Below are 21,486 nucleotides of genomic sequence, written 5' to 3'. Positions count from 1 at the left end.
ATTTCTGAATCAGGAGGCTTACTGCTCTGCAAACATCTCTGCTTAAGCGCATATCCTAATAGGAGCATAGGAGTACCACTGTTTGCACTTAAAAAAGTGTTAGGATTTACAAGCCAGAGCATTTGCCTGGATTTATGTTCAGTGCTTTTCAAAGATGTGCTTAACTGGGCTGCTGTTAGGAAACATCTGAAAATGTTACAGTTTTTGTCCAGCTCTAAATAAAATCATATCAAACTACATCCATTAAGCAGCTCTAAGGCATACTTACTTGGACTTCCAGATATCTGTGCAATTTTTCCATTTATGACACAAATTTAAAATTTCAAAAGTTTCAAAGCAAAATGTCACTCATATTGTAAGAAGCCACTTGTATAGCAATGTGCAGTTATGTTGTAATTATCTGAGTCGTGTGTAATGTAAATGTCCTCGCTGGAAGTTTGCCTCTTTTACAGTGCATTTCTATTTACTAACTTGATGGTACTCTTGGTGGCTATTGGTTTGGCAGTTTTTTGTTTGGTTGGGTTTTTTTTGGTGGGTTGGTGTTTTTTTTTTGAATAGTCAATTTTAGACTGTTTAAGTGATCAGTACTAATAATTTGGGCAGTGATAACATTTTTGAAGGTACAAAGTGCTAATAATCCCCATTAAAACTTAACAATTTCTTTGACCAGTGGATACACAGGCTATGCAAAATGCATTTTACATATGAACACAAGGCAGTACAGAGCTAGTACTTGAGAACTATAGCCACAGTGTAGTAATTCACAAGTACATGTACATGCCTTTTTATCAGTGACATCTGACTCCTGAAAATCTAATAGAGTGTGTCATTTACTGATGGACTTGTGTTCTATACTTTTAGCAGATTTTGTTGAGAAGATAACCAGTTTTGTGCCTTTCTGTATGTACTTTTCCAACATGGATTCATTGCTGAGAGCTTGTTATAGGATATTGAGTACATACAGTATTCTCTTACTGTGTACACTTTTGTATGTATTTGAGTATTGCAAGAAAATTCTGACATCGCAGTATGAACAGTGTTCTCTTCTAAATTTCAATATTTAGTTCTATCTGAAAAACTATTCAGCTTTGGAAGACATCATGTTACATGGTTTATATGTGTCCACTGGGATACACTGACAAGATTGAATAGTGTTTTCCTATTTCATGAAGTGTTGCAGTAATGACTTTAACATACATGGTGGTTTTGTAACTGGCAATAGTCTTCATTCAATATTGCATTCAATTATTGTATTGATTCATACTTCTTTTTAATTAAAAAAAAAAACTTTTCTAAATAAGCATTTTTAAGTTCTTTTATGTGCCTTTCACAATAAGATTACTGTACTTGTGATTAAATACATGAGAGAACTAGAAACATGGCTTCTGTACCATAGATACAACGATACAACTGTAGCAGTTGTTACAAGCCTGGGGCTCAGGTTTTGCATTAGAGCTATGTATTGGTTACTGTCAAGTTGAAAATAGCAGAGAAGGACAGAGCTAAGTGCTGCAAAATTCTGGAGAGCAAATACAAATTTTTGTAGTGCAAACTTTTTTTTTTTTTTTTTAGTTCTCAGAGCTACCATATTAATGCAAAATTGCCCAATACCTTTGTTCCTAAGAAGATACGCATATAAGCAATGCTCTTCATGTGTTCATTAGCCCTTCAATTAACCCTGAAGTGACTATTAAATGTTGAATGTCTTATGCTATATCTAGCCTCAGGAAGATGTCTTAATCTTCACAATTAATACTTTTTTATTTTATTGTTGTCTTTTATTGATCAGTAGTATTCCTGGGTTTGCTTCAGAACTGCAAAATACTAGAATTTTTATTTTTATTTAATGCCAAGAGTAAAAAAATTAAACTAGAATTTGTGCTGCAGTGATGAAGAACTAATAACTTCTTATGTCTCATTGCTTGCAGTTTGCTCATGTTTCAGAGGTTATTTTTGTAATTTAAAACAACTATGGAGCTGCAAGTTTAGGTTTTTCAGAATTTAATGGTTCCCATATGTACTTTGCATGGGCCAGATATGTTGCAGGTTCATGGATTTGTCATTACTGCCTTATATAGTCTATCTTTACCATTACAGTCTATAATTTTTGAGTTCTACTCAGTTTAAATGCATTTTTGTACTATTTGTAATCCATAAAGATTAAAAACAGTTGAGCATTTATTTTCATCAGTGATAATAAACTGATTTAAATTTAAAAATGTCACATAAAGTATGTTTTCATGAGTTTTGCTTTCTGTAGTGAGATTAACAGTGAATTTTAAATTCTGATTTTGAAAATCCTATATAATCTGTTATATGTCTCTAGTCTTTACATAGTAAATAGGTGAGAATTTTATTTTCACCTTGTATTTACTGGGTGTTTAGCAGTGAAAAATGCAATGTCTTGTTGCTCTTAAAGTGCTAGAGATGATATCCATTAATTACTGTTTATGTGGCTCACTGTGTTGTGGCTTCTCCTTGTGCACTGCCGCAGGGCATGTGCAGTGGTGCAGTGCAGTGCTGCCCTGGAGTGAGTGGGATGCTAGTGCACTGCAGTGCAGAGCTTTTAGGTCCGCAAGGAGCAGCCCTGCTTTGGTTGCGTGTGTGATCCAAGCTGGTCTGCCAGTTTTGGGTGGGCTGCTGAGTTGTCCCTTCGGAGTAGGAAGCTGACCTTTTTGGTAAGACAGACCAACTAAGAGCTTCTTTTGGGGGAAAAAACCCAAACATAATAAATGCAGATTGATTAAAGATGTTTAAGAAATAGGCACTTTAATTCCACAGTTCTGTCTGCACTGGACAGTGTGTTCTAGGATTCATCCAGACTCCAGGTGGCTGAGGGCTGTGCTGTCTTCAGGTGCTTTGTGTAAGAGTACAGTCTGTGCCATCTGCTACATCAGTTCAGTCTAGGGAGAAGAAGGTGCTTTGAGGTAGGAGGAGGGAAGTTAGAGTCTGGGTACAAAGTGAATAAAGGCAGGAAGATTGGATTAAGAGGCAGAAGCTGTTGCTGGGAGTTGGGATGAAGTTTGAGTTTTTTTGAATGGATATGTCAGTTACGGAGTTGGGAGATCAGAAAACTTAAGAGGGAATGAAGGCAGACCAAATATGGTACTGAAGGCTGAGTGTAAACTGGCTTGATATGAGATGAGCAAGATTCTTGGAAATTCAGCAACTACCTCCAAAATCACTAAAGACAGGATTAGTGTCTGTATGCCAGTAAGAAAAGATGGGTCGTATAAGGAATGGTAGTGGTGTAACATCCTCATGATGTGCTGTTTCCACCTGAGCTATTTCTGTCAGATACAAGGACTCCTTATTAGTTTGCCCATGTTGTTACAGAGTGTGTTTTACCTTGAAACTTAGTACCGGGCAGAGTTTTTGCAAGTTACGCTTAGATTTCTAGAAGTGTCCTATCTGATATTCCGGACAACTTATTCCAATATTTCAAGCTGTTATTTTAGGATAACAGCCTCTGGTGTTAAGAGGAATTTAAAGCAGTTCTCAAATTTGTGTGTTGATGGGCTCATTGGTGTTTCTGTGGATTGCGGTGACCTGACCTTACAGCTGTGTGCTGGAGATCCCCTTCAACCCTTTCTTCCTGCTTCTGACATAGGGATGATGACATGCTAGGGCTGAGGAGAGAAGATCTCACCCTCTGAGTGGGGAATGTTGGATCAGTATCCATCTATCTGTAAAACTGTAGCCTAAACTGGAGCTGGTGTGTTCATACCTTCCCCTCCCAGTGTCTCACTGTGTGGATGTTTGTGGGTTTTTTCTCCTCCCCTCCCTGGCTGCAGTACTAGCATTTGTCTGGCTCCATGCCTAGTCAGTTCAGGGAGCTAAGCTATCCAAAACCTGTTTAGTTCTGTAGGATTAGGATATAAATTTTTGTGAATGTATCCTTGTGTGCCAGCAGTTGACAGGAAGTGCTTGTTAACGTGTGTAGGCAAAGCACTTTCTAGAGAGCAGGTACACCTGATAGGAAGTGTGAATACATGTGAGACTGGGTGTGACAGTCTGTGCTCCAGTTAGTACTACTGTGATGACACAGAGAATTCATTAATTTATCTGTTGTAGCAGCTAAAGTTAGGAGTGGCTGGCAAGACATCCATGTGCAGTCTTCTGTGTGAAGCAAGTTACTCTCTTGCATGTATGTATGGAGGTTTTTGGGGTCAGGTAAACTTGCACTGAACTGCAAGCTGGGGGAATCCTAAGAAGTGTACATCTGGTGACTAAGTGGGAAACCCAGGAGGGAGCAGAAGGTAGTAAAACAGGGCAGTTATTACAGAAGTTGATCATAATATCTTAAAATAATGCAGATGCTACAGATAGAAGCAGGGGGCAGAGAACTTGGAGGAAGCTTCCTAGAATGCAGTGGTCACAAGGGTTAGCCTTCCAGTGCTTTTTATTGGCTTTAGAAATGGCAACACGGAGTTAGTGTTGGAAGAAATCGGGTGAAGTTGTGTCCTCTGAATTTTCTTCTTGGTCGGCTTTTGAACCTGGGATAAGTACAAGAAAGAAAGAAAGGTTTGGTTGGTAATTTTGTAATTTCACAAGAATGTCTTCTGAAAGTAGTATGATTTTCAGCAACATTGCTACTCATTCTTGCATGCTATTTTGCCCCTCTGTTCTGTCCTTTTCTAAGATGATTTTTATTCAGTACTTTTACATAGAAAACTTGCCGAGTTGCTCTAGTGACTGGCACTGTGTTTCACTAGAAATAATTTCTCTCCTTAAGAACAGAATGTTTTTAATGAAAAGCAATAAATAAAGCATGTTGTCACATACTGAATATCAAGAAAAATATTCTTTAATGGCAGTGCATAGTGAGCATTGCTGCTTGAATGATCCAGGGATTGTGTAGGAAAAATAAAGATTCCTCATTAGATTATATGAATTTAGCACATTACCAGTTAAAAAATGGAGCAGCATAAATAGATACAATTTTAATTCTGTAATTTCATTACTTCTGAGCGGTTTAGTTTACAATTTTAATATTGTTTAATATGCATAATAATGAAATATCGCAGGAAAACTTTTATCTGTTGCAAACTTTATTTTGCAAATGTTTCATTGCTAAGCTTCCTCAGTTATAAGATTTTTGTTGAATTGGAAAATACTGTCTCCTTTCATTAGAGTTTTGGAATGATTCATAGTTCTTTCTCTGAATAAAGCTTGTGGAGTGCTTTCATTTTAGAGTTATTTTTAAGCAAGTATTGTTTGTGTTCTGTTCAGTCTATTACTGGGTTTCTTTCCCTTTGACACCAGTAACTCACTAGAAGGCAAAATATTAACTGTTGAAAAACACTGGGTTTATATCCTTGTTAAATCACAGTTTCTACAAGATAAACTTTGAAGAATGTGTTTCTTTTTGCATGTTCACAACTTTCAGCAGAAAGCATTTTTCTTGGTTGTTCGCAGATGGTTATTTTAATCTGACTTTTGCTGGTGGCCACTTTCCCAGTCCTTAGGGTATGCAGTCATCATGAATTGATATGATTTATTATCTGTTTCCTGGCTCTCCATTTGAGTCTTTTAAAATGTCTTTTGGAAGCTACTTCAGCATTCAGCTAACAGTTACACAGTCTCCCAGTCTTCATGCAGGCTTCTTGGTGGCCGTTTTCACTATTCGGTAATAGTGTTAATGGATGTGTGTGTGTTTTAATGATATCCTCTGGATTAGGATTCATTTGTGATGTTAGGAGATGCATTCTAAATTCCTGTCTAGTTGACTGCTGTCTTAGCAGTGGTTGTTTTATAGCTGGCAAGCCAAAATTGTTTCACAGAACAAAATTTTTTCCACTTAGTGCTTATTACCTCTTTCTAATGGTAAAAAATGATCCAGCTATGTTTTTTTTCCCCACTCTGTATGAGAAAGAAAAGTTAGTACATCATCTTTAGTATCTATTGCTAAAATTCTTCATAGTACAAAGGACAGACTGGGTTTGACTGCATATATATTTTGCATGCTGGGCATCTACTGCTAAAGGATCTCGCCAATAAGTTAAGAGTCACAGTTGAGTTTCTTTTCAGTTTTGCCAAAGTCTTCTGCTAGTTCATGGAGCAAAATGGAAAATGGGCTTTCTGATCCAAGCTATATTTGACAAAGAAACATTTCAGCAATGTTCTTGGAATAGGTAAAAAGCCAGGGAGAGTTTGAGGGGGTTGGTACTTTTTTTTTCTGGAGGTACATTGTTTCAGATCACCTCTTTGTCTCTCTACAGCTCTTCTGCTTAGTCAGAGGAAGAGGGAAATGCTTTGTTGTAAGGTGACTTGAGACCGTAATTCTTTCTAGAACCTACTTTTCAGCTGCGTCTTCTTCCAAGTTTTTTGTGTTAATTCCCGTGGCCATGTTTTTTTAACATAGGAACTAACATTGCCTGTGTTCCACATTTTATTTTCTGGTATGTAGGTGTTTCTCAAGCAAAGTGCATTTCTTCCAAGCAGGTGTTGTTGATCATTTAAAAGAAAAGAAAATAAAAATCTCTTATGTAGCTCGTAAGAAATATGGAGTAACAATAACATTGGGCTATGGAAACCCCTTCATGAAATCTTCAGTGACATCATTTATGTTTCAAAGTCATTTGTTAAAGAGTTGAACAAGATGGGGATGAGTGGAGCTCTCATCTCAATGGTAGCTCTCTACTGTTTTCTCTTTAGACTTCTTAATGATGGAAAAGTTAGCATATTTTCAGAATTGTCTCTTTAGAAAAATTATGGTCTTAAACTAGTAACTTGGAGATATTATTGATCACAAATAATATCCTCTAAGTGGTACATAATAGTCCATCATTTCATTGTGCATTAATGCACAGGAACTGTGAAAGTGACTATAAAACAGCTACTTCGAGGTGAATGCTTTATCGTGTTTTGTCTTCTTGTGCCACATCTCTTAATAGTTCAAATAATGTACAGACTATATATTAATAGCAAGTTTTAACTGCATTTTTTTAAGATTAGACAACATTTTTGTGTGATTAAGTGTTTTAGATTACATGGAGTGTTGTAAAATCTATCATTTATTGTACTAAACCTTTATGGTTGAGCAACTAACAGCCTCTGCAGAGAAAATACTAAATCAGTCTGACTGTAATTTGTAAATCACGCTCAAGAGAGAAATTTACCTTGTACCCAGATATTCAAAGGCATCTACTTTAGGCCTGTTATTTTATAGGCGATGTCAGAAAACTAATTTTTTTTTTTCTTACAGAACTGTTATTTTATTTAGTTTATATTTAGTTCAGTCAGTTATAGCTACTTTTGAAGTGGTTCAGTCTCCATTTTGAATAACTTCTTTTTCTGGAAGAAATGCAGGTAAACCAGTAAATATGAAGATGAAGTAAATTGTAACTAAGATACACATTAATTTCTGTGCTACCAAAGATTGTAATTTGCTTGCTTGCTTGCTTGTGTTGACTTAGATCAACATTCCCTTGTGAACCTCATGTGGTTTTTTTCCTTAATTTCTCCAGAAGTCTGGAATTGGTCTGAAATTTTTTTCTTGCTGCTGCTGTTATGTCTTATGTTCAGTTTACATTAACTATTAATGATTTTTATAAGCTCCTTCATTTAATTCTTTATATATTATTACTATTCTTCTTCATGCATACGTTTCTGAAACCAGGAAGGGTGTTGAAATAAAGGTATTCTTTATTTGGTTTACTGGATGTATCTGGTACCTACCATTTTTACAAATAATACTTACTGTTTAGGTTGTAAACTTTTTCTCTTTGAGTAGAAATGGAAGTAGTTTCAAAGACTTTAGGATGTATAATTTTAATGCTTCAGGTTAAATTTTACTAGTTTTGTGGGCATTCCAATTTTTAGATGGTAATTATTATTATTACCACTAAACTCGCACTCTCGCAAATGTGTATACTGGTTTTCTGTTAAATGTCGTGCCATTCTTGATGGGAAGATTCCTTGAAATACATGTACATTTTTTAAGACTACCCAGGCTTCCTTGGTTTCTGTGTCTGTTTTTAAAAAACAGCACTGTTTCATTTGTTCATCTAGGTTATCACAGCTGCAGGCAAGGGATAATTTTCCTTATTTTCTTCCTGTGAGGTAGCTTAATGTGTTGGACTACAGAGCTATATTCTCACAAGAGCAAATGCTATTAGCTGACACTCTAGTAGATGTTACAGGCATTATAGCAATAAAATAGCAATTTCTCAGTATACTTTAAAGTATGTTTTTCCCCTTCTTCCTTTCCACCATTCTTATGATCAGTCTTCACCTGGTATTATCTGACTGTCTAGTATATTATATTGATCACACTTGTGTAGTTGACATAAAAATTAATCTCCTGGGAGATGCCCTGGGCAAATGTGTAGTTTAACGTTTGCTGCTTGTAGAGCAGGGGGCACCAGGGATGACTTGAGATGAGCTGCAGAAATACATAATATGGTTGGAAGGTGAGAAGAAGGAATCAGGACTTGTTACCTTTGTTGAATGATTTAAGGTTAACTTCAAGAATTTTCAAACCTTCCTACCATCAGGCTGGAAATGGAAGGATTTTCAGTTTGTTCAGGTGTCTTGACTCACTCTATATGAGATGAAAGAGATTGAGTCAAAGCCAGAACTTTTACACAAAAAATACCTACTCTGTATTTGTCTAAAATTCAGAGACTTGAGGCAGTCTTTGAGAAACCTGGAGAAGAAAACTACTTAATGTAATACAGAGTTGTGTCAAAATGGTGCTGTTTTCATAGATTGCTATTTCTGTATTTTAGTTTTATCTTATTGATTGTGTGTTTTGAAGTATTAATCCTTGTCATTATGTAGTAAATTTTGTGCACTGGAGGAAAGAGGGGGATGTGTGTGTATTTGGTTTATGGCTGTTGTAAAGGACATCTGAAGGATGTAGTGGACTGAGAAGAAATCTCGTAGTGGCACTCTTAAGTGCAGAAGTAGTTATCCAGCCTGAAGATGTAATTGGTGTAAGTGAAGAAGTGCAGGGACATGTTGGATATGAAGGATGCATTTGATGAAGGACCTGTCTGAAATTGAAGTGACTGTAGCAGAAGTTGCGGAACAATGTGACAGAGGGAATAAATTTCCAGGACAAGATGGTGTGACTGAAGAGCTTTTAGAAGAACTCAGGGATAAAATGTCTGAAGTCTTGCTTAGAATGAACTTGATTTTTGAGGACTGGATGGTAACAAATGCACATTTTTATAAGTGCACCACCATCTGCATAGTTCCAAGTCTGATGTTTGTGTTGAACAAATCGGTAGAGTTTATAATAAATGTATTGGATACCTGGATAAAGGTACCATGGAAAATTTACATCTTCTGTAATGAGAAGCTCTTCCCTGCAGTCCTTTGGAGTTCTTCAGAATCAGCAAAATATTTGCAAGGTTGATCCAGCTGTTATAATGAGACATGCCTTTCTAAAAGGTGTGTCTGTCCCTTGCCAAAGGCATTTAATGAAAAGAGTATGTCAGTCTTAAATCGAGGATCATCAGATCAGCAGCTGACTTGCTAAAGGATAAGACGAGGGTGTGGAAGTAAATGGTTATCCTTCTCGGTGGAGTCATAGAGACCTGTAATGCACAACTTATTTTTTAATGACCTGTAAAACAGTGTGAGTAAGGGGTTGATATAGTTGGGTGAGTTGATTGGTGTAATAAGGATGAGGATAAAGTGAAGAATTTTGGAAGAAGTTTGTGAAAGTAATTGGGCAATAAAATGGCAGCAACAGCATATTGTGAAAAAATGAAGAATGTATTGAGGACGAAAACACTCCTGTCTTATATAAGATGATGGGCATTGAGCTGACCAGAAATCTTAGATTCTTAGCACAAGTGATGAAGGCAGATCATATCTTAGAAATTGCTACGGAAATGGTAGAAACAGAACATCATTATTCTAGTCTGTAGATTTGTGACTTGTCTGCGTGTCAAGTACTATTTCAGTTCTGGTGGTCTTACCTCACTTTTTTTTTTTAGTGTAATAAAGCTGGAAAGAACTCAAAAATTATTAAGGTGGCACAAATGGCTTTTGTGTAAAGAATAATTAAGTAAAACATGGATTTTACATCTGCAAAGAGACATCTAGTTTTGTATATGATTGCACATGGTAAAAAGAGGGTAAGTGGATTGATTACTGAGTGTTTCACTGTTTAGAAGTGGGGAACATTAAATAAAGCTGGCAGGAGGTGTTTTCAAAACGAGTGAGATGAGGCATTTTTTTTGGAATGGAGTGTTGTACTGCGAAGCCTTTTGTAAGGAGTGTTGCAGATGCCAAAATTTGACATGATTCGAAAGGAAAATCGGCTTTTTTTTTTTGTCCAACAGAGCTATGTAGTTGTGTAGAAAGCGGGTCCTTCTAAGTAAGGAAATACCCAGCTGTGCAAAGAATTTCCTACCTTAAGGATAATTAGCATCTGCTGTGATCTGTGCTTGACAAGATGGGCCTGATCCAGTTATTTCAATGGAAGAGGGAATTTGTGGTTGTGTTGTCCTTTAAGAAAAGAAAGGATAGATGAGTGTTTGCTGAGCTTATTTGCAAATGTTTCAAAAAGACTGCATTGAGGAGTAGGATGAATGTGTGAAGGATGGCTGGGAAAGGTGGTATAGTCTGGGAGAAGTGTGTGTGTGTGTGACTGAAAATGAGAGCAGAGGAAATGGGAAGCAGGCAATATGCTGCTTGGTTTGGAAAACCAAAATAGGTACAGAAGACAAGAATTTTGAATGTACTGATTGGTTCTTTAATACTTCATTTCTACTACACCAATTCTGGGGTCTTACTAGGATAATCCTGGGTGGGTATGCTTCCTCTCAGATGTTATATATGTAAGCTTGCATGGTACTTAAAACAGATGACATAGAAAATCTTCTTTTTCTCCTTCATAGTATTTAAGCAGTGCTGTTGTATACACCTCAAGACAATGAGCTCAGCATTGTAGTTTGATCAACATCAACACAGGCTGTTAAACAAAATAAGTTACAGAAGAAGTGTAAGTTGCAGTGAAAGATTTTGTTGCCAAACCTATAATACATTGTTCTTGACTGGTTTTGTTTACAGGATTTTGAGTAACAATAAAATAACAGAGTTGAAGAATGGTTCCTTCTCTGGATTACACCTTCTTGAAAGATTGTAAGTACTTCTTAAAAAGCTATTTTCAGTTTAAAAATTAAGTGATATACTGTTTATGTTTCATTAATAATTCTGAGAACAGAATGTGTTAAATAAGAGATGTGTTCTTTATTTTGATAGGTTTTTTTGTGATTGAAGAGTTAACATAGTGAAGTGTTCTCTTAATATGAATGGATGAATTGCTCATTAATATGAATGGCATGTAACAGCAAAAAAGGGATAATCTCACCTGCAGGTGAGAGGGCAGTTTCAGTGGGAAGTTTACTAGAATGCTATAATGGATGGATTTGCTTTGTTGGTTGTTTCATTATGCAAACACTTACATTGTAAAGAAAATTACTTCTTTAATTTCTTAGGAAGTGTCAAACCCTTTGTTGAACTGTTGCAATGTATATTTGCAGGGGAAGCAAGTGTATTAGAGCCTCTAAGAGAGAGTGGATTTATTATAGATTTATTGTTGACATTTATTTAAAAGGTTTTGCTGCTTACTTCACAACTTCGGTATATGCCAAATGTACAGAGGGTGGGAGTGAGTCTGATGGGAGCAACTTTTTGGATATTTTTTGCTTCCTGTTTTCACTTCCCCTTGCAGATGATACATTGCCTATGGGATAAGAAGCAGCATTGTAGCTTCTGTTACAGTCAGCTTTTTTCCAGCTGGTAGGAGGTCAGGATTGGCAGGTTGATCTACCTGGTAGCAAGCATAAACTTTAGAGATAAGGATTTTTCTAGGCCATTTGACTGGGAAAGTAGCCAGTTTCATAATCATCTCACAGCATCTAGGAAGAGTTCCAAATGACTTTTGGCTTCAGGGGATTAAAAGTATTTTATTCTTCCTCTAAAACTCAGAGGCTCCAATCCCAGTCACCTGACCTAAATAAATTCAAACACTTCTATCATTCCCTCTCCCACATAGCAGAAGAAAGTGTCTTTTCACTGGCAGATGAGCTTTATTGTAGAAGGAAGCTGCTGTGCCAAAGAAGCAAGGTTATCAGCAGTGATGCCATTTGCTTAGGTAATAAAGGCATCTGCTGACAGCTGTTATTTTTTGAAACTCATTACAATTTTCAGACAGGAAATACTTGAAACTCTAGTTAGTTTGAGATAATGATTTAAGTTTTCTCCATGAATCCAAATCCTAATTTTCTTTAAAGTCAAAAGAATGCAGCTTTCTTCCATTTAACTCCTGTCCTTTGTAAGGGTTTTTTAGGTTATTTTAATATCTTCTTTCATGAAAAGGAAAAGAAAGCAGAAAGGCTGGCATCATGTTTGGAACATTTAACGTAAGCTGGGGTAGCGGTATTTTAGAGGGTATGGTAGTCTCATCAGAGTGAGAACACTCCTTATTGTGCACTGTTGTGGGAGTTAATGCATCAACAAACATTTAATAATGGCCAGGTGTCTTCATTATAAGTGGAGGGATAGCTAGTGTGCTACAGTAATTATTAATGATAATATTTTCTTCTTTTTTCCTTTCATACCTGCAAGACTTGTTTAAAAGCCATAGATATTTAACCATAGTAAAAGTAAATTTTTCTTCTTTAAATGCTTTTCTGACCTTGGACAGAAACTACTATTGTAATGAAAATAATTTTTCAAACTTAAATAGATGATCAATAGTAAAAGGAAAAACAGTCAAAAGTCACAGTAACTATTTTAAACATTCACATTATTTTAAGTAGTTTCAAATTATTTTCCTTAATGTTCATTGTGATAACTTGCATGCTTTGAATATTGCACTTTTTTGACATTTTTTGCTTATTTTATTTTTTCTTACTATTCATGCTTCCCCTTGTTTCCTTATGAGTGTAGATAAGTTCCTTTCCCCACATTTAATTTAAGAGATTAAATGGAGATAACAGAAATAAATTGTCATTATTTAAACAGTTAATTCAGACAGTATCATTGTCATTTTACTGCTTGCTAGGAGAGAGATTCTATATGCATTTCATGCTTGTTTGTTCATTCCTTGTAATGTTATATCTGATAGCAAAAATATTTGCCATTTCTTCTTAGTGGTTTTCAGGTAGAGTTTATGTATGTATTGATATATTTAAATAAAGCCTTTAGAACAATAAATCAGATGAATATGTCAGGAATGTGTATCTGCATAATAATTGATTGAATTTTAATCAACACTGACAACTTTATAATTCATCTGTTAACATACTAAACTTTTTTATCCTGTTCAGTTATTTAAAAATTTAATGAAAATGTAGATATTTTTAGATGGTTTCTATCATTTTAATAATTTTTCCTGTAAACTTGGGGACATGGTATCTGCAGCTGGCAACTTGTTGCACTTTAGATTATCGCTTTACTCAAACATGTTGTCACTTGACCTCATCCCCATCTGATAATTCTTCTCTGTTACTGTTGAAAAGGGATATAGTTTTGGGGCATACAAGCAACAAATAAAACAGTGAGAGAGTTCATTAAAAATGGTGGCCCCAAGTAGCCATAATAAATAATAGTTTTAATAAGTAATTAATTATTTACAGATATGTTAATTTATGATAATTTGAATTTGTTAATGCAGTATTTTCTAAAGAAGGTGATAAATTTACGAAAATAAAAGTTTTATTTTACTGGAGGGTAAAATGTTTGTTAATTATAGTAAAAAATGACTATGCTATGTCTACATCTACTCTTACAGGAAAAAAGTATGCAAGTGAGAGTAATCAGGTCAAAGATTTTAACTGTCTTAAGTGGTAATAAAAGTGTCTGTACAAAAAGATGCTAAGTATTTTAATCTCCATTATGTTTTGATATTAATTTAAAATTCAACAAAGGCAAGTGCAGAGGATCCTGCACCAGGGGAAGAGTAACCCCACATACCAGCACAGGCTGGGGGCTGACCTGATGGAGAGCAGCTCTGTAGAGAAAGACCTGGGGCTCCTGGTGGGCACCAAGTGTCCATGAGCCAGCAGTGCCCTTGTAGCCAAGAGAGCCAGTGGTGCCCTTGTGGCCAAGAGGGCCAATGGTACCCTGCATTAAACATTGCCAGCACTCAGCCCTGGTGAGGTGCACCTGGAGTGCTGTGTCCAGTTCTGGGCTCCTCAGTACAAGAGAGACATGGAGCTCCTGGAACAGGTCCAGAGGAGGGTGACAAAGGTGATAGAAGGGACTGGAGCATCTCTGTTACCAGGACAGGCTGAGGGAGCTGGGCCAGTTCAGCCTTGAGAAGAGACGACTTGGAGGGGACCTCATCGATGTCTTTCAGTATCTGAAGGGAGGGTGTCAGGAGGATGGAGCCAGGCTCTGCTCAGTGGTGCCAAGCAACAGGACAAGAGGCAACGGGCAGAAACTGATGCACAGGAAGTTCCACCTGAACATGAGGAAGAATTTCTTTACTGTGCAGGTGACCACACATGGAACAGGTTGCCAAGGAGTCTTCCACACTGGAGATATTAAAGAACCATCTGGATGCAGTCCTGTGCAGTGTGCTCTGGGATGAACTCTGCATTTGGCAAGGAGGTTGGACCAAGTGACCCACTGTAGTCCCTTCCAACCTGACCCATTGGGTGATACTGGGAAATGTAAAAATTCTGTCATAAGCATTTGTTGGATTTGACTGCATAAGATCTGCACCCCAGAGAGCCGTGGAAGGGATAGGCTGACTTTGTAATATGTGTAATGTATAACCTATTTCTGTAATTTCTTACCTTGTGGTCTTCCTTCATTTCCCTTTTGAAAAAACATTTCATGTAGGAAGAGTCCATGGTAGCTAATATGTTTCCCATCTGACATTCATTTTCAAGTAATGTTAAGGAAAAAAAGATAATTTATCCAATGGTAGTTACGAAGACTTAATAATGTATACCTGTCAGTATGTATATATAGGCATAGTTTGTTTGTGCCTGCAGGATGCTTTATTAAATAATTAAGACAGTCTTCATTGTGCTGAGACAGAAAGCAGTAAATTTTAAAGTATGTATATGTGCGCTTTTAAATCATAGATGACTGGCTACTGAAACGGTCCATTACAAAGTGTAATAAAATTAAAGGTTTGGGGTTTTTTTTACATGGCAAACCATATTTAAATACAAGTAATCTTTCATCAAGATACTTTTCACATCTTAACAAGAACATTAGGCACAAAAAATATTTTTGTTGATAAGTTGCTATTTGTCCACTTAATAATGGCTTTGATAAAGGGCTGTTCTGATTTGGCACAACAGTATCCTCTGTCCTGAGAATGGTTAAACAGAGTTGCGTGATGCTGAAATCTGCATCCTGTGAGGTTTTCAGGCCTTCATTGGATGTGACAGTGGGGCAGTTGATCTGATTTAGTTGTACTTTGAGCCAGAATTTGGATTACATGACTGACATCAACGCATCCCTTGAAACCTAAGTTTTTTAACTCTCCTAACATCTGTTAGTTGCCTTTGCTGATGAATATGCGGTACCCTTATTTACAGTGTTACTTAGATTTTGGAGTAAATTAAGAATCTTCTATTAGATTCTCAGTGTAAGATTGCTCTACTGCCTGGCTGTAGAGCACTGTTCTGTTTTGGTGTAGGGGTGGGTATTTTTGTTTGGGGTTTTTTTTGGAGTGGTTTTCATTTGGGGTTTTTTTGTTTGTTTGGGTTTTTTGGTTGGTTGATTTTTGTTTGTTTTCCTTGTTTTGTTTTTTAGATGTATTCTTGATAGATGGAAGATGCAGTTACTGTAATATAAAAGATGTTACCCTAACTCAAATCCTCTCTGGCGTTTCTATTGGACAGGTTTTCTTCCATTTGGACAAATAAGTATCCATAGATATATCTTGTTGGTTGAGCTTTGCCAAAGAAAAATTAAAATCAACATCTGAAATCATTAATTTCCTGTTGCTAAAACTAAAATATGGTTTATACAAATGTATTCATAGGTGTTAAAAACAACAAAAATTTTAAAGCCAAACACAACTTTCTAATGAGGTTGTCTCCCCCACCTCCCTTTTATGTGAGAAATACAAATCTGTTGGTTTAACCACTACTGTAATTGCTTCATTTAAAGACTGTCCTAGATGCTGGAATCCTGGTAGTTGTACCAGCCTGTGTTGTATGAACATCTTTTACTGTTTCTGAAGAGTTGCTAGACATGTCAGCACTGTTAATTTTGAGATCTTATGGTATCTCTTCTATTATGGTATCTTTCGGTATCTTTTCTATTTTCCTCTGCAATACTTTTTGGTAAATTGATATACAGCTAGTGCCTACCCAAGGACTGCCACTGGGAAGGGTAAAAAACCCCAGCCAAACAGAGACTCCCCAGCTGTTATAGCTGCAGGCTGAGAAGAGTCTTAACGCTTTGGACATTCATTGATATGAATCCATTGCAGTGGATTTTTGAAAGAGTCGTATCAGGGAGTACGCTTTGAATTTATGGAGTTAAATTAAAGATCCCTGAGTCTAGACTAGTGGGTTTCCAAGGCTTGTTGTCAAGGTTTTTCTCCCTCAGTGGCTTCAACAGTGAGATTTTAAGTGGGAGTTACATGATTTTAAATCAAAATTTGAAATATGAACAGAAGGTATCATTTTTCTTCCCTACATCAAAGACTGATGGTAAGTGAGCGATGAATACCTTTTATTAGTGTCAGGTTTGTCATAGTCTGGTACACCATGGTGTTTATATGCCTGCTGAAAGAACCAGTTCTTCAGGCTCCTGATACTACTGCGTTGGAAGTACTTGGCAGTTCCTGCCACCATAGCAAGGGAAGGAAATAAAGTTGAGATAAGACAAGTGTGTATATGAAAACCAATTTACTGCAAGGTGAATTTAAAGTACTTCCAAGTATTTAAAATGTTTAGGTATAGCATTCATGTGTGATACGTGTGCCATGACGCTGTCTCTTGTACCATGATTTGTTAATCTGTCTTCAGGAAATGCTGTTGTGAAATCTTGGGATGAATTATGATTTACTCATGTATATCTATGTGATGGTAGAGGTAATTCTCTTGGGCAGTTCTCTTTCAGGCAGAATTATTAATGTTTTGGTAGACGTATGAGATATTTTTTCTACTCTTGCAAATTCAAACACTGTTTTTAAATGAAAGTATTATTTTTCTTATCAAATGTAGAAGTTTGGATATTATGGAGTGAGAAACTTTACGTGTAGTAATAAGTGCCTGTGAAGTTTCAGATAGTAGTAAAGTAAAAATCTAGGGTGACTAGGGAGGTGGAAGTAATTTTAGCAGTCGTGCAGTGATAAAGTTTGTTCAAGGCTGTACAGGTGTTGTCAGCTGCTTTCTGTGACCTTTGAATTAAGCTGTATCTGCAGAATATCTCAAGTTAGGAGTTAAAATTCCTAAATCACTTGTACTATTAATAAAGCAGTTTAGTGGTTTACATTTCTCCTTGCAGTCTCTGGAAACTTAAGATTTAGAAATTTGCTCTGAAGTTTTTTCACCAGCTGTATTTGGGATTTTCAGCTAGGGCTTTGCTTTTGTGCCAGCAACATAAGTGGAAATTTTCAGTGTTGTGTCTTCGGTGTATTTTTAAGATCATGATTTGCTTTTTTTGGTAGATGTTGGGCACTACTGAAGTATTGAAAATTGGATAGGCTAAAGAAGTCAACATTGTGCTAGACAGTATCATACTGTGTAATAAGCAAATGTCTCTCCCTGCATAGCTATAACTTGTTCACACTGTGGCAAATTATCTTTGACTCTATACCATTTCATGTAATACGAACTGATAAAGTGTTTAAGGGAATACACATGCTGCTTCTATTCTTCCTTGTTGTTAAAATACAGATTTTTCCAATTTTGAAAGATGCTATGTTAGAGAAAATAAAAATGTGTTGTTGGGGTTTTCCTTTGGTGTTTTGTTTTGGGGGTTTTGGGGGGTTTCTTTGTTTTTTGGGTTGTTTTGGGGGGTTGGGTTTGGGGTGGGGTTTTTTTTGAGTTTCTCAAGCAAATTGAGACAAATTAGGTATATCTTTATGACTATATCTGTTTTAAAGTGTTATTTATGGTAAATGTTATGTCTTAATTTTTCTCCACAGGGATCTTAAAAACAATCTTATTAGTACCATAGATCCAGGAGCTTTTCTGGGGCTTTCATCTTTGAAAAGACTGTAAGTAGTATATTTGGCTAGTCAGTTTCAACAGAACAAACAAAAATCTCCTCAGAGAGAGTAAGTCTGAGCTTCTGGAAGTTTAGACAGCAAAGTTATTATATATTAACAGTTGAATATATATGCTGTCTAAATACATACACACACATGCATAAAACAAAGTTTGCTTTCAGTCTTACGACTGAAGAACATCTGCTGCTTGTGGCTTGGCAGTCTCACTTGTTCTGACAGTCTCTTGTATTACTCCTTTCTTTTTGTATTTGAGTGGCTTGAAGCATCACTGGGTGGATATTTGTTCAGAGCTTTGATTCCATCAAATCTTGTTTTGTTGAACGTTAAACTCATGATTTTTATTTTCCAAAGGTTACAATGGAACCTGGAGTCCCTTGCTATTAATACTACACTGAAGTTGCAGCACTGTTAGGGCTGCTTTAGTGAAGGTTTTGCCAACATTCCCATTAACATATTTTTGGGGGATTCATGCCTTGGCTGTAAAAGTTCTGTACCACATGAAACTTGAAAAACAAAAATTCAGCATTATTGCTTTTCTTTTCTTTTTCTTCTTTCTTTTTTTAAAACACTTCAGATTTTTGGAATATTTTTACAACTTTTCATTCTTAGTGAATTTCCACTACCTCCCTCCACCCTGTTTCTTTCTTAAATTTTTAGAGTATATATGTTCATTTGTAACTGATCAGATGATCTGGCTCACTTAAAAGAAAGAGTATTGGTAAATGCACTTCTGAAAACCTTAAAAATAAAACTGAAGCACCAATTCTGGATTGTTAATACTTGCAAGCTTAATTTTTATTACTTTAAGAATATTTGGCAATTTGATCCAAGACCTATATTGAAAAATATATAACTTTTAACTATTTATCTAAGTATAATTATAGAAGTTGTCTTTTTTTATGTATCATTAAGGCACTAGTATAGGTCTCTGACATGTTAAAAAAACAAGTGATACGTATCTCTGTGTGTGTATATATATATACACACACATATATACATACTACACAAATACGAAAATTTACTTGGTAGGGGTGTAAGCCAAGCCTGTTTAAAGAAATTTATTGGTAAATCTAGACTTTTTGAATTGTATATGGACAAACTATAATTACTTAAGAGATGGATTAAGGAGTCTGTGGGCATGTGTATACACCCATATAGCAATACCTTGTGGGTTTTCTTGAAAAAGACCAAATATACATGTGGTGTAATCTGTTGCTCATGAATTTTTGTTTAAATACTTCTGTTAGCAGGCTGTATTTCATTTGGAAATAAACCAGTTTGTTCCAATTTTTCCTTTTTTCTATTTATAGAGACTTAACTAATAACCGAATAGGCTGTCTGAATGCAGATATATTTAGAGGACTTGTAAACCTTATTAGATTGTAAGTATAATTTGTTCTATATAAATACACTTATGTTTCAGTCTTGTGCCAGTTAACATTCTGTGTTTCAGGGGGAGTAGTTTATTTAAGTGTGCTACTGAAAGACAGCCAGTGCCTATGGTTGTGGTTTGTTACTCAGTAGCAAGCGTAAAAACAAGTGTTGGGGCCAACCCAAACCACGCTGTTCAGTGGTCTGTTGACTTCGCAACAGTTTTCCAGTTCTTAGAATGTGTAGCAGGGAGGGAGACTAGCAGACTGTACAAAATATTTTCTTCAAAAAAATATTTCAGCATTATAGACTCTTTCAATATCTATGCCTTCGCTACTGTGGCATTGGTGTCAGTATATTTTGCTGGCTGTCTTGCATGTTTTGAAGTCATTCATTTACTTTAAGAGGATAACACGTATGATTATGGAATATTTCTTTGCCCTGGTTGTTAGTTTCTTACACACAGTGCTTTCACTGATATATAGAAAGTGATATGGATAATATTTTTAAAAAGCATTCTGTTAGATGGAACATGCTTCCTAGAGCATGTTAATAGGAACACATCAGTTCACCGTGAACAGCAAAATTAATTTTACAATTCTTGAAATTTATGCTCAACGTGTGCTAGTTTTTGCTTTAAATGGAAGTAAAGTCTTTGCATTTAATTTTTTTTTTCCCAATCTTAAAATTCTTCACCTAAACCAGGAGTGTTAGAGAACAGTTTATTTGGAGATCTTGCTAGGCTATTGAGACCTGATTATTACTCTTACAGTCTTCTGAACTATGACAGTGTCATAATAGTAACTTAAAACTTTTAAACATAGTGTTATCTTGAAGAGAGGGGTTTTTTCTATTTCAAATGTCAGTTGTCTGAGCATGAGTTCAAATCATACTTTTATTTTTCAGGAATCTTTCTGGAAATCTGTTTTCTACACTTACGCAGGGAACATTTGATCATCTTGGTTCACTAAAGTCTCTGTAAGTACTTGCTGCATCTGGTCTTAATTTGCATGATCATTTGTGTTCTTAAAAAAAACCATTTTATATACACTTGCTTGTACTACAGTTTTGTATTTTTACTTTTAATCCCCATAACAATATCTGAATAAGCACGTGGCAAGTGCATGTATATGGGTATTTGGGTGTTTATAAAAGCCCCTTCAAAAGTTGCTCACTATTTGTTACATTATTCTGAAGAAACAAAGCTCTTCTCCCATTTGGGCTTCCAAAAGCTTTATTCTATATGTGTCATTTATTAATTTATAGTAAATAAATAGCATTTGACACCTTTATAGCAGAGGGAACAAATACTTTTAAGCAAGATGTTAGTCCTTTGTGAACAGTATAGTTTTGTTACACATAACAATGGGAACATTTCAACCTCATGTCATTTTGCTCTCTCTTGGTTTCATGAATTGTAATCTTGTGCAAGAAAGAAACTATATTTAAAAAATAAGTGCTGATGATCAGCTTATGCTTTTCCCTGGTAGTCATGGCAGCTGGCTTACTGTACTGGGGCTTTATCAAAAGCTTTGGTTTCTGAATTTGACACCAAGTTAATTTCTTGTTTATAAAGAAGAATGTTTCTTTCCCTCCTCCGTCTCTTTAATTGTTCATAAGTTGTTGTTCCTGATATTTTAATTGTCTGCATAAAGGTTGCTGTCCAAGAACACCACAGATGTGACAAGAGAACCTGGATATAACGGTTGCCATTAAAATAATATCTGTCTGGAGGAATTCATGTGAACAAACATCAAATGGGGTTTCACAGGAATGTTGATTTAGTGTTTGAAGTGTTCTGCCTGTGATGTTGTGTTATCCTCTAGACATCTACAAAAAGAAAATGTTTTCAGTAGAGGTAAAAACCAGTGTAGACATAGCCATATATTTTGGTACATTTTTATCTGTTTCTAAACAGATAAAATATTAATTTCTGAACCGAT

At 35.9% G+C, this 21,486-nt stretch overlaps 1 protein-coding gene across 2 annotated transcripts in view; it reads left to right on the top strand.

Moving 5' to 3' along the window:
- ADGRA3 (adhesion G protein-coupled receptor A3) overlaps positions 1-21,486 on the top strand; it is a 61,556-nt gene that overhangs the window by 3,690 nt on the left and 36,380 nt on the right. Inside the window, exons 1-5 of one of the 2 annotated variants that reach the window (XM_032108949.1) lie at positions 9,951-10,091; positions 11,029-11,100; positions 18,089-18,160; positions 19,483-19,554; positions 20,450-20,521. In XM_032108949.1, the coding sequence (XP_031964840.1) occupies positions 10,078-10,091; positions 11,029-11,100; positions 18,089-18,160; positions 19,483-19,554; positions 20,450-20,521 (302 nt within the window). In that variant the 5' untranslated portion in view covers positions 9,951-10,077. Of the gene's footprint in view, positions 1-9,950; positions 10,092-11,028; positions 11,101-18,088; positions 18,161-19,482; positions 19,555-20,449; positions 20,522-21,486 lie in introns of those variants that run through there. The other variant, XM_032108948.1, reaches the window with a different exon arrangement.

This window comes from Corvus moneduloides, chromosome 5 (assembly GCF_009650955.1).
Source record: "Corvus moneduloides isolate bCorMon1 chromosome 5, bCorMon1.pri, whole genome shotgun sequence".
Lineage (NCBI taxonomy): Eukaryota > Metazoa > Chordata > Aves > Passeriformes > Corvidae > Corvus > Corvus moneduloides.
Note: the sequence above shows the minus strand (reverse complement) of the source record. Positions and strands in the feature narration are given on the sequence as shown.